Source organism: Schistocerca cancellata, chromosome 11 (assembly GCF_023864275.1).
Source record: "Schistocerca cancellata isolate TAMUIC-IGC-003103 chromosome 11, iqSchCanc2.1, whole genome shotgun sequence".
NCBI classification, from domain to species: domain Eukaryota; kingdom Metazoa; phylum Arthropoda; class Insecta; order Orthoptera; family Acrididae; genus Schistocerca; species Schistocerca cancellata.
In genome coordinates this window covers 91,352,284-91,366,635 of record NC_064636.1, presented here as the reverse complement: position 1 = coordinate 91,366,635, position 14,352 = coordinate 91,352,284, and the positions used below count along the sequence as shown (strand labels likewise).

At 41.5% G+C, this 14,352-nt stretch overlaps 1 protein-coding gene across 1 annotated transcript in view; it reads left to right on the top strand.

The window, feature by feature from the left end:
* The window catches only part of LOC126108948 (procollagen-lysine,2-oxoglutarate 5-dioxygenase), a 466,456-nt gene that overhangs the window by 189,045 nt on the left and 263,059 nt on the right, over window positions 1-14,352 (top strand). Inside the window, exon 8 of the mRNA XM_049914331.1 lies at window positions 8,604-8,725. Within this exon, the coding sequence (XP_049770288.1) occupies window positions 8,604-8,725 (122 nt within the window). The remainder of the gene's footprint in view (window positions 1-8,603; window positions 8,726-14,352) is intronic.

Genomic DNA, 14,352 nt, shown 5'->3' with positions numbered 1-14,352 from the left:
ATTGAGCAAGCAGTGAAGGAAACAAAAGAGAAATTCGGAGTAGGTATTAAAATCCATGGAGAAGAAATAAAAACTTTGTGGTTCGCTGATGACATTGTAATTCTGTCAGAGACAGCAAAGGACTTGGAAGAGCAGTTGAATGGAATGGACAGTGTCTTGAAAGGAGGATACAAGATGAACATCAACAAAAGCAAAACGAGGATAATCGAATGTAGTCGAATTAAGTTGGGTGATGATGAGGGAATTAGATTAGGAAATGAGACACTTAAAGTAGTAAAGGAGTTTTGCTATTTGAGGAGCAAAATAACTGATGATGGCCGAAGTTGAGAGGATATAAAATGTAGACTGGCAATGGCAAGGAATGCATTTCTGAAGAAGAGAAATTTGTTAACTTTGAGTATAGATTTAACTGTCAGGAAGTCATTTCTGAAAGTATTTCTACGGAGTGTAGCCATATATGGAAATGAAAAATGGACGATAAATAGTTTAGACAAGAAGAGAATAGATGTTTTCAAAATGTGGTGCTACAGAAGAATGCTGAATATTAGATGGGTAGATCACATAACTAATGAGGAGGTATTAAATAGAATTGGAGAGAAGACAAGTTTGTGGCACAACTTGACGAGAAGAAGGGATCAGTTGGTAGGACATGTTCTGAGGCATCGAGGGATCACCAATTTAGTATTGGAGGGCAGCGTGGAGGGTAAAAATCGTAGAGGGAGACCAAGAGATGCATACACTAAGCAGATTCAGAAGGATGTAGGTTGGAGTAGGTACTGGGAGATGAAGAAGCTTGCACAGGATAGACTAGCATGGAGATCTGCATCAAACCAGTCTCAGGACTGAAGACCACAACAACAACAACAACAACAACAACATTTTGCGCGGATCTGTAGGTGCACCAGCTTTGGTACAGAATCTGTGTTGCTCTCTTTGTTGGTAGTCCTCTATCTGGGTACTTTAGCCTGAAAATTTTGCGAGTTTCCTTAATCGAACCAGAGTCCAGATTTGCTTCCACAGTTTCAGCTCTTTCTTCTGTCGAAAAAACTACCTTGCAGACTGCTAAGAGAATCATCTAACTTCACTGACGAAATAAACTGAAATATTGAGAGAGAAAGGCCAGCAATCGATTATTGCATCCGACTGTCCATTGTTGTAGCTGTTTACTCTATTTCAGAAGTTGTAATATTGCATTTCCATTCAAAGGGGAGGCAGGCGACTTTTAACTATGCCACCCTGTATTAGTGATTTTGAAGTTACAGTGTGCATAACCGAATAAGTTCAGTTTATCTTCTGCCATAAGTGTTCCACCTCAATTTGTTTGTAGCATTTTCAGTGGCCTGAAATAGACGGACATTTTCAACTGGGTATGTTAGTTTTCATTTATGTTTTCTGATGTCCTCATTGTTTTTAAATGGTTATGCCCATGCCATTTTGTAGCTCAGTACATGGATTAGTGCTTAATGTGTTTCATTGTGGCATCTCATGTGTGCTTGCTGTTGTGCTAATGAAGCTATTCCTTTGTTGTTTAGTGGAGTGTTGTCACATACAGAGTGTATTTATGTGATTGCATGATTTTGTGTGCACATGCATGTGGGACACGGGTGCTAGGGGCAGGATGATGCATGTGCTAGCTTGCTTTGTGATGGTAACATCTGTCATATCATGTGATTGTGCAAGTAGATTCTATGACCTGTGCTAAGGTTCTGTAATGTAGCTTGATAACGCTGGGTGTCGATGGTGGTTCCCCGTTCCAGGAACTCGACAAGCAGTGGGCACTTTTGATCATAAAGGCATCATAACCTTACCAGAACAGGTGTGCACGGCCTTTGTTTTCTTTGGAAGTGGTGTAGTCGCATGTTTCCACTGCTTGCTCTGACACTCGCTTTCCAGTTCAAATTGGTGACACCACGTTTCGTCACCTGTGACAATACGTGACAGAAAGCTGTATTCCTCCTCACGATAACATTGCAGATGACTCAAAGATGGCGCCATTCGAGCATTGTGCCGTTCGGCGATCAGTTGATGGTGAACCCACTGCACACAGATTTTTTGAAAGTTCAAGTGTTGATGTATTACGGTGTGGGCAGTGCCCATGCTAATACCCAGTTGTACCTCATCCACGGTGGTTATGCAGTTGTCCTAGACCAAAGCATTCACTTCCGAACCATTTCCGGTATGATGACACGAAGAGCCTGTCCAGGACAAGCATCGTCTTCCAGTGACTTGCGCCTGTCAAGGAATCGTTTGCACAATTCCATAACACTTGAATGACTCGGACTGTACTCTCTGTACACAGCCTTCATCTGTCGGTAAATTTCACAGCCTCCAACTCCCTCCACCGTCAAAAATCGAATAACTCCTCGTTGTTCCTGCTTACTCACCTGCATGTTCGGTAGTGGATGATAACTCGTGTGTCCACCTTCTCTTCGGCATGAGACCATACTGCCGCTATGCAACATCAAACGGTTCGCACGCGTCAGTCTCCCTACCAATAGATCGTGCCACCATACCCGCAGTTACGTGGTGCCATCTTACGTGTAAGCAAAGGTAGATCTACTGACCAGGTTTCATTTGAATGAACTTCATACATTCAGTTAACAAGATATTTCATTAAGTGATAATACATTATCCATTATTATGCTTTACTTGGAACAGCATTTCGGAGGGTATATGAGGGAGGCTCTCTGGCAGTTAAGTTCCTCCGATTTCTCACCTTTGCCGCATGCTGGTGGCTACGTCAACAGATGTCTCTGATTGGCAACTGTAGTCTTTTATTTTCATCCCTTTTGACTTCTTTCCCTAGTTATTCTTTCAACTTGATGCTATTTTATTATTTACATAATCCTGTTCTTGTGTATGTTGTTATTTTTATGTAAAATAACCACAAGAGCGTCTCAGAATAACATATTATCATTTAACAATTTCCTTTTTAAAAATTTTAAATTTAACTTCATCTGTCTTTTTAATTATTACATTTTCTCACTGTAATTACTGACACACCTGGCAGGATCACTATAGACTTTACCTATTGTACTAATCATTTATTGCATTCTGTACAATTTTGTACTTGACAGACTTACAATAGCAATATTTGACAACGTAATGTCGCAACCTTATCATGTGGTCACTGTATTGCAGTTTGTTATGAACAGTAGCACTACTGATAGTATGATTCTACCGGCACTGTGGTGTAGTTTACATCATATTTTAAATTTGTGCAACAATGTTAAGCTGATTGTGTGTGTGTTTTGTGATGATGTCACAATGGCTTTATTAAATTTGGACATGTTATAAAACAGGTATGCCTCGTCATATTTTAAGTGTATGTTTCTACGTACTTGAAAGTAATAATTTTTTGTTATTGCATATTTTATTGTTTTACGTTATAATCTGTTTACTAGTTTTATTTCATTCTGCATATTTCGCTGCAAATCTAAAGACGGTGGCCACTGACCGAAACCAGTAATCTAAGGACTAAAGGTATTATGATCATTGACAGAAATAAAACAAATTTATTCTGCTCTCCCTGGATCACCATATTAATCTGCGACTGTGCTGCAGCGTGTGATAAGTGTCTTAATCTGTTTGGGGATTATGTTGAAAAAGAGATGAACAGTGTATCTTTCAGATGCAAGCAATGAAAAATGTTTCCTTCCATTTGTTATTTTTGTATTCTAAAATGTAAGTTTACTTTCAGAACAGCCTGCGTAATTTAACGTAATGCAGAACAATTCCTATGTGAAAAAATCTGAAGCAGTCAGCAAGAACTGAAATGAGTAACCCTTGACAACATATTCAGTTACACATACTCAGCTAGATAGCATATTTACATAATCATGGAAATGACTGGTTGTGACAAATAATTTTGTTGTTTCTTTGTAAGGTGCCAGAAGCATTTTCTGTGTGCTACTGGCAGTGTCACTGTGATAGATACAGCAGGATTTCCAAATACACTAGACTCTTGCTAATCCAGCCATTCCTTGCACATATGGCTGTCAGATTTACCAAAGTGCCAGATTATTGAGAGTGTCATAATTTAGTGTGCACACATAGGGATTAAACTAACTTAGTCCTTGAGTACAAAGGAGTAACCCCCCCCCCCCCCCCCCCCAAAAAAAAAAAAAAAAAAAAAAAAAAACTGGAATCATTTTTAAAAGTTGTGTAGTTTCAAATTTTTTGCAAAACAGCCTTATCCGCTTCAAAATACTCTCCATTACAACTAATACATTTGTCCCACCAGTGCTTCCACTGTTCGAAACATTTCTGTGGTCATTTTTAGAAATGACGGACAGCTCCTCCCTCATTTTTGTTCTTGACTACTTCAGTGTTGCCAAATTGATGTCCTTTTCATGCGTGGAAATAAGAAAAAGTTGCACGGACCCAGGGCAGGTAAGTAAGATGTGTGTGGCAATAGAACCATGCCATTTTTAGCCAAAAACTGTCTAACAGAGATGGCTGCATGTGCAGGTGTGTTGTCGTGGTGGAAGAACCAGTCTCCTGTCTGCCGCAAATTGAATCTTTTTTGACGAACTCCATTTCGCAATTTTCTTAAAACTTCCAAATAAAAGGTTTGATTGATGGTCTCACTTGGGGGAGCAAACTCTGAACAAACTATGCCCTTGGTATCAGAATAGTAAATCAGCATTGTTTTGATGTTTGATTTGACTAGATGACATTTTTTGTGAATGGGGTCGTAAGCATAGCACTGTGACTCATCCCCAGTAATAACCTCTAACAGAAAATCTTGATCAGTTTCAAGCTGTCGTTTCAAAGCACAGCATGTTTCATCTCGGGGTTCCTTTTGATTGTCAATCAGAACCTGACGAACAAACTTGGCAGTAATCCTTTTCATTCCGAAAGCTTTCGTTACATTTCTCTGAACCGAGCTCCACGATAACCACAAATCTCTGACAGTTGACCAATTATCTCTCAACGGCATGTGAGCACAAGCTCTCAATTTTTTTCAATTTTTTCGTCGATTCAGGCAGTTGGTGAACGTCCAGGTTTGTCGTCAATTGATGTGTCACCATTTTTAAATCGAGCTAACCACTTGTACACTTGGAGTTTTTCGCATAGCGTCATCTTGGTAAGCTGTTTCCAACGTGAAAATGGTTTCAGCATCATTTTTAGCAGCTGCACGTTGTTTACTTAAAGTCGCCAAAAAAAAAAAAAAACAAAAAAAAAAAAACGGTGCTAGCAAAAACAATCACTGCAGATGAACAGAACAAGCCAGGTCCACAACACAAGCAACATTGAACTAGCAATGAGTAGTGCTATACATGCCTAGTAGCAAAAATGCGTACTCTACAAGCTCTGTCAACGGCAATGTTATTTGTTTCTTTCTTTCTTTTTATTTTTATTTATTTATTTTTTACATCCTTTGTATGTGCATGTACGTTAGTATCACTCACTCTCAAACATGTCCCAGATTTTTAGTTGTCACAATGATGATACGTGATGGCAGTACGCTTTATCCACAACAGCTTTACTACCATTACATCAGCACTCTACATTACCGATTGAGGCATAATGTTGCCGAGAAAGATATCTGCAGCTTCAGCACCTGCAGTGTGATAAATTTTCATGTTCGCTCCTCCTATGTCTTCTTTGTTACTTTAATCATAAGTTTCACATATGCTTTTGACTATCTCTTTGTCTGTTACAGTTTAGTCATAAAAAGCTGCTTGTCCAAAATTGTACTGTGAAGAATCTCAGTTCAGCTTATCTCTAGTTTAAGAGTTTCTGCATAATGTATTTCCTTTTAGAAGCCATGGTACAGAACTGTTAAGAAAGGCACAATGTCAAACTTTTTCTTAAGAATTTACTTTATTTACTAGTGATTTATCAAGAACATTAACACATTTAATCACACTATGTGAGCGTGGAAGTTGTTGCCAGTGAGTAACTGATGAAAACAAATCGAATTTGTTTCAACAAATGGAAATTTTATTCCTAAAAGCCCTTTTTTTTAACAGATTTAAAATTACAATCAGAAGGCACCCTCTAAATATCAAGTTACAATTTATTCAGAGGCAGAAAGCAGAAAATTTTGACAGTGTGAGGTTTCGGGCTGAGAACCCTGCCGCTCCCTTTTGACACGACCGTAGCCACGACCGCTCGCAACAACCTCTGAAAGACTGCACTGGTGCAAATCGACAACACGCCAGATTACTTTAAACTAAAAACTTAAACAACTCACACAAGCACATAAACTATGCACCCCATAGAAGGGATGGAAATGGTACAAAACACTAACATTAAAAGATTAACATGCCACCGAAAGTGCAACTTGATTTTTAAAAAAAATTCTTACGGTGAAAGGGTGGCAACTTTATATGCTAAAATGACCATTTAAATAAAAACCCATGAAATGCAGTCTTACATAAAATGCACAAACATGCTCTACATTACACATATACCGCCTCTCAAGATAAAAACATATTTCAGGAATTTGGCCATTACACTTCAAGCAATAAATTCGTTACCACCAAATCCGACAAACATGACAGAGGCAGCTATTCATGTGTGGCAGACCGACAGACAGACAGACACTAACTGCCTAACAAATGCGGACGGGAGACAGACGAGCAAGCTGGGGATGGGAGACTGACCTAGAAAAGTAGTAGAATTTAACAAGTAAAAGAAACAACATATATCCCTTAACTTCTAATAAACTGCGATGTGTGGCGAAGACCTGGCGGAGCACCCTCAAAACACTCTCATGAACCGTCCGCTGCCAGCCGCTTCAACGGACGCAGGAAGGCACGCCGATCTCCCGTCTCACGGCGTCGCAGCTCACACTGGCCAGACTGTTGCTCTCATGTCGGCTGCGAAGCCACTACCCCTCGCTATACGGTGCGGCCCACTGGACTCACGTGGCGACCCCGCACGAGCTGACGCTTAAGGCGGACAAGTCATCTCGTGTCTCAGAGCGCAACCGACCAACTGATTGATCCGACCACCAATGACCGTTGCCTGAACAAACTCGAGCAGACTGGTGGTCTATCGCATACTAAAGTGCGCGTCATTTATGACAGCGGCCAAGTTTAGGTTCATTCTGCGCATCTGACGTCACAAAACACAGTCAGCCAATGAACAGAGAACGATGTTGCCAGAGCTCGACTGCAATGCAGAGCACGGACGAGTGTCTTCAGTTTTATAAACTTTCAGTCATAAATAAAGTAATTGAACGAAAGCAGTGTCTTGATAGCAGACTTTCTTTTACAGAAAGTTCGTAAAAAGCATTCTTTATACCAATTGCTTCATATTCTATTAATTAATTAAACCAAACAAGCAATAAGCCTCCTAATTCAGGCGATAACAAGGAAAGGTATTTGAATCATTCCCAAAAACCGCTTTTTCGCAATAAAGAACAGCGGTAATTGTTTATTTCATATTGTACTTCGACGAAATGTGAGTAATTCGTAGTCATACCAACAGTGTTTGTCGATATTTTGCGTGATATTTTAAAGTCCTCTGGGAGATGTATTGATCGATGAGCTGCGATAGCATAATGGTTAAAGTGTATGACTGCTAAGCGGAAGGTTCTGAGTTCAAACCTTGTTCGGTGCGTAATATTTTCGTTATTTAAAAACAATATCAAAGTGTATTACTTCATGAATTTTATTCGTTTGAATGTAACTTTTTGAAATTTCTAGTGGCAACTAAAATCGACCATAAGGAAAGTATACGCTATGGACTTTTACCTCTGCAAACTCTTCAAAATTTTGCCCAATGGTTAACTACATCTAATGCTGCACAATAACTGCGTTGGAACTTCGAAACAAAATTAAATCATTTATGGGGGAAAGGTATCAGTCAGGAAGATGTGTAAAAATCAAATTTTTGGGCCAAATAGTTTTTGTGAAATCGAATGGTAAAGTGTGTCAAAGCAGTCGAAACACCGTGTGTCTGCACAGGCGAGCAGTGCAATGATGACAAAATGCGGGGAGCACGTCTCTGTAGCAGCGAAAGGGTTCATGCGGCCGTGGTGGCTTTACTTCATAAACTGCGCGCTTCCCCCCTAAACGTAAGTTTGTGAACTATATACTATGCTTCTCTTGGCGCGTACAACTGGCAACGCAGCAATCTCTCGCGTCTGGGTGGGCATGTGCGAACCGCCAAGATAAAAGAATTAAACTATAGCTCTCTGGACGACAGACATTGACTGCCCCACACTGACCCGGCTGACCAACTGACCAGACTCGCCCCTAGCGAGCTCATAGCTCCCCTTAAATGCACGAGAACAGCTACCTTTCCCCTTTCACACCAGAGGGAGACACCAAAGCTGCGATTGCCACAGCGGTGCCACTGCCAGAAACGGAGGGCGACTGCTTCACACTACGCACTGCGACATGCTCTTCAAAACAGCAAGTTTTTACCACTGCTCAGTGTATAGCATTGTTTAACATTTTAATTAACTAACAACTTTGTCACGATCGAGAATTCATTATTGTATGTGTCATTTCTGCCTGAGAGCAACTACAGACTGGATGGGGGCCGGACTACTGAGGGTCAGATTAGTGAGAGTTTAGTGTGCTCAATTTATAATCTCTTTACTGTGACAAAAATGTAAGTATATTATGTTGTGATCATTGCAGGTGGAGTACCATGCCAAGCTGGTGGAGAACTTCCTTTCAAAGCACGGCAAGGAGTACCTCAGCGTGAAGAAGATAAGCTGGGAGGATAACTTCCCGGAGCGCAAGGCCAGGAATCTAGCTCTGTGAGTGCCCGCATGACAGCTCTGTACTTCAGTATATCTTATCGAAGGTAGCAGGGATAGAATATGAGGAGAAAATGTTTTTTACAACTTGAACAGGCACCGGACTGAAGTCGTAAGAGTCAAAGGATGTGAAAGGGAAGCTGTACTTAAGAAAGGAGACAGAGTTGTAGCCTATCCCCAATGTTATTCAATCTGTGCATTGAGCAGACCACAAAGGAAATGGAAGAAAAATTTAGAGATGGGGTTAAAGTTCAGAGAGAAGAAAATATAATAGTGATGTTTACTGATTACGCTGTAATTCTGTCAGAGACAGCAAAAGAGTTGGAAGAGCAGTAGTACGAAATGGACAGTGTTTGCAGATGAAGAGCAACAAAGCTAAAATAAGGGTAATGAAATGTAGTTGAATTACATTGGGTATTGCTGATAGATTAGGAAATGTGACTGATAATGATGAGAAAAGCATTTCAGAAAAAGGGAAAATGGCTGCATCGAATATAAATTTTAATTAATTTGGGAAGTCTTTGCTGAAATTACAGGGTGGTGCATGAAATGTGTTACCATTTTGTTATTGAATATAAGCTTTATTGTCAATACAATCTGAAAGGAACATATACTACAATGAGGAGCCGTCCATGGAGATTTGCTCTAACTCAGCACATGCTCAATATGTCCACCATTTCGTTTCCTAACTTCCTTCAAACAAACACTGAAGTTAGTGATAACCCTACAGCACATGTCTTCCGTAATTTAACTGCAAGCTTGAAGAATAAGCCTTCTGGGCTCCATTAAATCACTTGGACGTTTCGGGAAATTTTTTTCCTTTAGGTACCTCCAAAGAAAAAAGTCACACGGATTGAGGTCAGGACTATTGGGGGGGCAGTTTTGTCCGTCATTGAAGCGACCCGGAAACCTGAGTGAAATGATCCGCATGTCGAAATGCTCGTATAAAAACTCCAACACAGTGTGTGCAGTATGTGGCCTTGCTCCATCTTGCAAGAACCACTGCGTGTTGAAGGGCAAGGCAGTAGCAAGAAGCTGTGGAATGAAGCTATTGCGAAGCACACTCAAATTATGCTCACTGTTCAGTTTCTTCAAAGAAAAAGGGTCCAATAAGTCCGTGACTGGAAATTGCTGCCCACGCTGTAATCCTCGGAACATAATGTTCTCGTTCGTGAAGCACTTGTGGATTTTCAGTGGCCCAAAAGCGTACATTTTATTTGTTAACCACACTGTCTAAATGAAAATGCGCCTCGTCAGAAAACCAAACGTAGTTGAGAGTTTCTTCCCTATCCTCCGCCCACTGAGCAAACAGTAGTCTCTGCTGCTTGTGTTCTTGCGTGAGCTTCTGTGCACAGGTCATCCTGTATGGGTACATACAGAGATCACTTTTAAGAATGCGTTGAACGGAGCGTCTGGATATTCCCAGTTGCACTGCTGCCTTTCTACACTATTTCCCGGGACTTCTCTGTACAGCAACTCATACCGCTTCAGTATTCTCCGGCGAACAAACTGGCTTAGGCCGAGGTCGCTTTGCTTCCAATACTGTACCTTCCTGTACAAATTTATCGTACAACCTGTGGATAGTCTTCTTGCAAGGGACCTATCGTGTGTTAAACTGTTGTCGAAAATGCTTCTGAGTCACAACAATGCTTTTCGTTTCATGAAAAAGTAACACAACTGCCGATCGTTGCTGTGTCGTCAGTCTTCCATTCTCAGCCATTGCTGCTTACTAGTCTCCTGGCAGCAGTATTGTGAATTACACTTCATTTCGTAATTCATTTGTTTTTCCAAGCTCTGCTGGTACTGCTGTAGAGATCCCAGCGGGATATCTAATGCGTGTCGTAAATTGTGAAAGAAACAATTGGTAACACATTTCCCGCGCCACCCTGTATATGTATGAAGTGTTACTGTGTACAGAAGTGAAGTGTGATTGATAAGCAGGTCATATGGTAAGATAATAGGAGATTTTGAAATGTAATGTTACAGAAGAAATTTGAAGGTTGGGTGGGTGGATTGATTAACTAATGAGAATGTAATGAATTGAATTTAGGAGAAAAGAAATTTGTGGCAAATTTGACTATAGTTCAGTTAGACTTACTTGATAACTGACACTTCACCCATTGAAACTGAGTTCCTCCAGTCAGAGCGTTCAACATCACACCTGAACTGTTTGCCATGGGCAAACTGTCAAACAGTTGGTCAGTTCACTTCAGTTCCATATCAAGCTTTCTTTCTTGCTGTGTTTGGACCCTAAATCCTGGGTCGGGACACGTTTCATACACAGCACTATCCAAACACTACTGGACCCTTCTGTACAAGATGCAATTCAGTGTCACATATATCATTATTATAATCACAGAGATCGGCTTACATAGGAAAGCTTTGCATGACTTTGCATAATGCCAAATTTTAGAAAGCTGCAAATTCATGGTTGCAACTGCATCTCGACAGTCATAAACAGAACCACCTCATTTAGTGTAGTGGCACAGTGCAGAGGTTAGCAGAACCTGACATGTAGAAGGTTGTAGGTTTGAATCTGGTCAAATTCATCTAATTTTTTTTATATCTAAATCTAATCAGAAGACTTCTGATTATTATTTTATTCTATTAATTGATTTAAATGTATCATTTTTATTTGCTCTTACTTATCTTCCTATCATTCTGTTTTTGTTTGAAATCTGCCTATGTCAGCTACAATCTGCAACTATGAGCCAACCAAGACCGCGCATCAGTTATTAACATAGCAGCTCGTATAGCCTTTGTGTGCATAGTGTCAGGTAACCAATGATAGTGAGAAATTACAGTTTTCTTTTCTGCTTAAACTGAAATTTTTCTGTCTCATGTTTGCTTGTAGAGGTTACCTTAAATTGCTGCGAACAAAGCAATCATGTATGAATGCATGGTTTCGTGGCAATTTGAATTAATAAAATTTTATTGAAGCAATCACAATTTTAATTCTACAGGTTGCTGTCCGCCATTTTCTGGGATATATTGCAAATTCTGAGGCTGTGGTTAATTTAGGACACAAATGTAAATTTGGGTCTACAAAATGCACTGTCTGCCACAGTTCATTCATCGGTCACTTAAAATCAGCTGTCGACAGAGCATCTCACATTTCTGATGTACCTTCCGACATTGCTCCACGTTAAGCATTAACAGTATTTGTTAACTGACCCGCTGTTTTCACGTGGAGCTATGACTGAGCTGTGGCCGGCAGTCGATTTGGCAGCATTGGGCGACAAATGACACGTGTTCACTGTCGAGTAACTTTAATAGGACTACAGAAGGAAGGATTTGTTGATGACACATCCTGAGGCATTAAAGAATTGTTAATTTGGTAATGGAGAGGAATGTGGAGGGTTAAAAATTGTAGAGTGAGACCGAGGCTTGACTTTAGTGAGCAGGTAGTAGTTATGCAGGGGCTTAGGTGCTTGCGCAGGATACATTAGTGTGGAGAGATGCACCAGATTAGCCTGTCAACTGAAGACCACAACAGCAATGCTGAACCACTGTAAAGGAAGAAATTAAGTTATGGAATAGTGGTGAGGAGTTGGACCCTGCTAAGAGTAATGTGCTTGTCAATCAGGGATGCTTACTATACTGGGTGAGTTTTTCCACCGTGTACAAACTCTGATCGATGAGAGGATACAGAACGAACAAGGCCTAATGAACTAATGTTTGGAAATGCATGGTTTCCATGCTAGAGACCATTTTTTCAATCATACTTTGTTCCTGAGACTGCGGTCTAATGCACACCACACCGTGCAGCCACAGTTACAGCACGTGTTGAAAAATGGTTTCCGTGTGCCTCAGTGCGAGCGTGTAAGCGCCGTAGCACGTTCTGTCTCACGCGTTCACATCGGCCAGGCTGCATCCGAACAGTGTCAAATGCAGCACGAATGCAATGCCCCAGTGTCTCCACATCCGTACCAGATAGGGTTGATACAAGACATAGAGAAGATCCAACGGAGAGCAGCGCGCGACGTTACAGGATCATTTAGTAATCGCGAAAGCGTTACGGAGATGATAGATAAACTCCAGTGGAAGACTCTGCAGGAGAGACGCTCAGTAGCTCGGTACGGGCTTTTGTCAAAGTTTCGAGAACATACCTTCACCGAAGAGTCAAGCAGTATATTGCTCCCTCCTACGTATATCTCGCGAAGAGACCATGAGGATAAAATCAGAGAGATTAGAGCCCACACAGAGGCATACCGACAATCCTTCTTTCCACGAACAATACGAGACTGGAATAGAAGGGAGAACCGATAGAGGTACTGAAGGTACCCTCCGCCACACACCGTCAGGTGGCTTGCGGAGTATGGATGTAGATGTAGATGTAGACTCTGCATAAATGATACCTTTGAGATGGTCCCACAGCCAGAAATCGCACAGGTCGAGATCCGGTGGACGAGCAGGCCGTGAAACTCTATCCCCTCGTCCAATTCGTCAGCCAGGCAAGACACGACTGAGATGCATCCAGACATTAATGGCGAAGTGGGATGGAGGATCACCATGTAGTAGCTACATACCCTTTCGAATCATCAGTGGCACTTCTTCCAGCAGGGGAGGAAAGTAACCCTCAAGAAACACCGATAGTTCCACCCTGTTACACGACGTGCGTGGAAAAGTGGTCCCAAAATACCATCATCAATTATCCTGGCCCACACATTGTGGCAGCACTGATGCTGGTGATTCGCTGTCACCGTACCTTGGGAGTTCTGCGTACTATCCCACAGATGCCTGTTAGGAAACCTGAAGACACCACTCCTTGTAAAGGTGCCCTTGTCTGTGAATAGAATGGATGACACAGATCCCGGAATTGTGGTTGCCTGGTGAAGAAACCAGTGACAAAACAGCTTCTGAAGTAGAAAGTGTGTCACTAGTAAATCCTGCACATGCTGTTAGGGATAAGGGTAGTAACAGTTGTTGTGGAGAATTTTCCACATGGTCATCTTGCTTACCCTGTGCTGACAAGCCAACTGATTGTCCTGACACAACGGTCACCTTCCGCAGTGTTAATCACGTTTTTCTCCAAGTCTGGGGTCCAAATATTTCGGGGTACGTCCTTCACGATTTCCTGCTCCCACAAACGACCCTGTCTCAGACAAATGGCAAAACGGTTTTGCAAACATTGAATGCTGTGGTGATTCTCGGCAGGAATAGGTCTCCTGATACAAGTGATTCCGGGATTTGTGTCATCCATCCTATTCACAGATGAGACTACTTTACACGGAGTGGTATCTTCAAATTTCATAACAGTCATCTGTGGGATAGTATGTAGAACCCCCACAGTATGGCGACAGCGAATCATCAGCATCGATGCTGCCGGAATGAGTGGGCCAGGATAATTGCTGACCATATTTTGGGACCATTCTTCCTTCTATGTTGCTTAACAGGCCATAACTATCAGCATTTCTAGTGAGTGACTTTGCCTCCCCTGCTGGTAGAAGTGTCATCAATGATTCAGAGGTTTATGTGGCTGCTACATGATGGCACTCCAGCTCACTTTGCTGTTTACATTCGTACACATCTCAATCGTGCCCTTCCTGGTCGATGGGTTGGAAAAGGGGGTCCAGTTGCATGGCCTGCTCATTCACTGGATCTCAACCTGTGCGATTTCTGGTTGT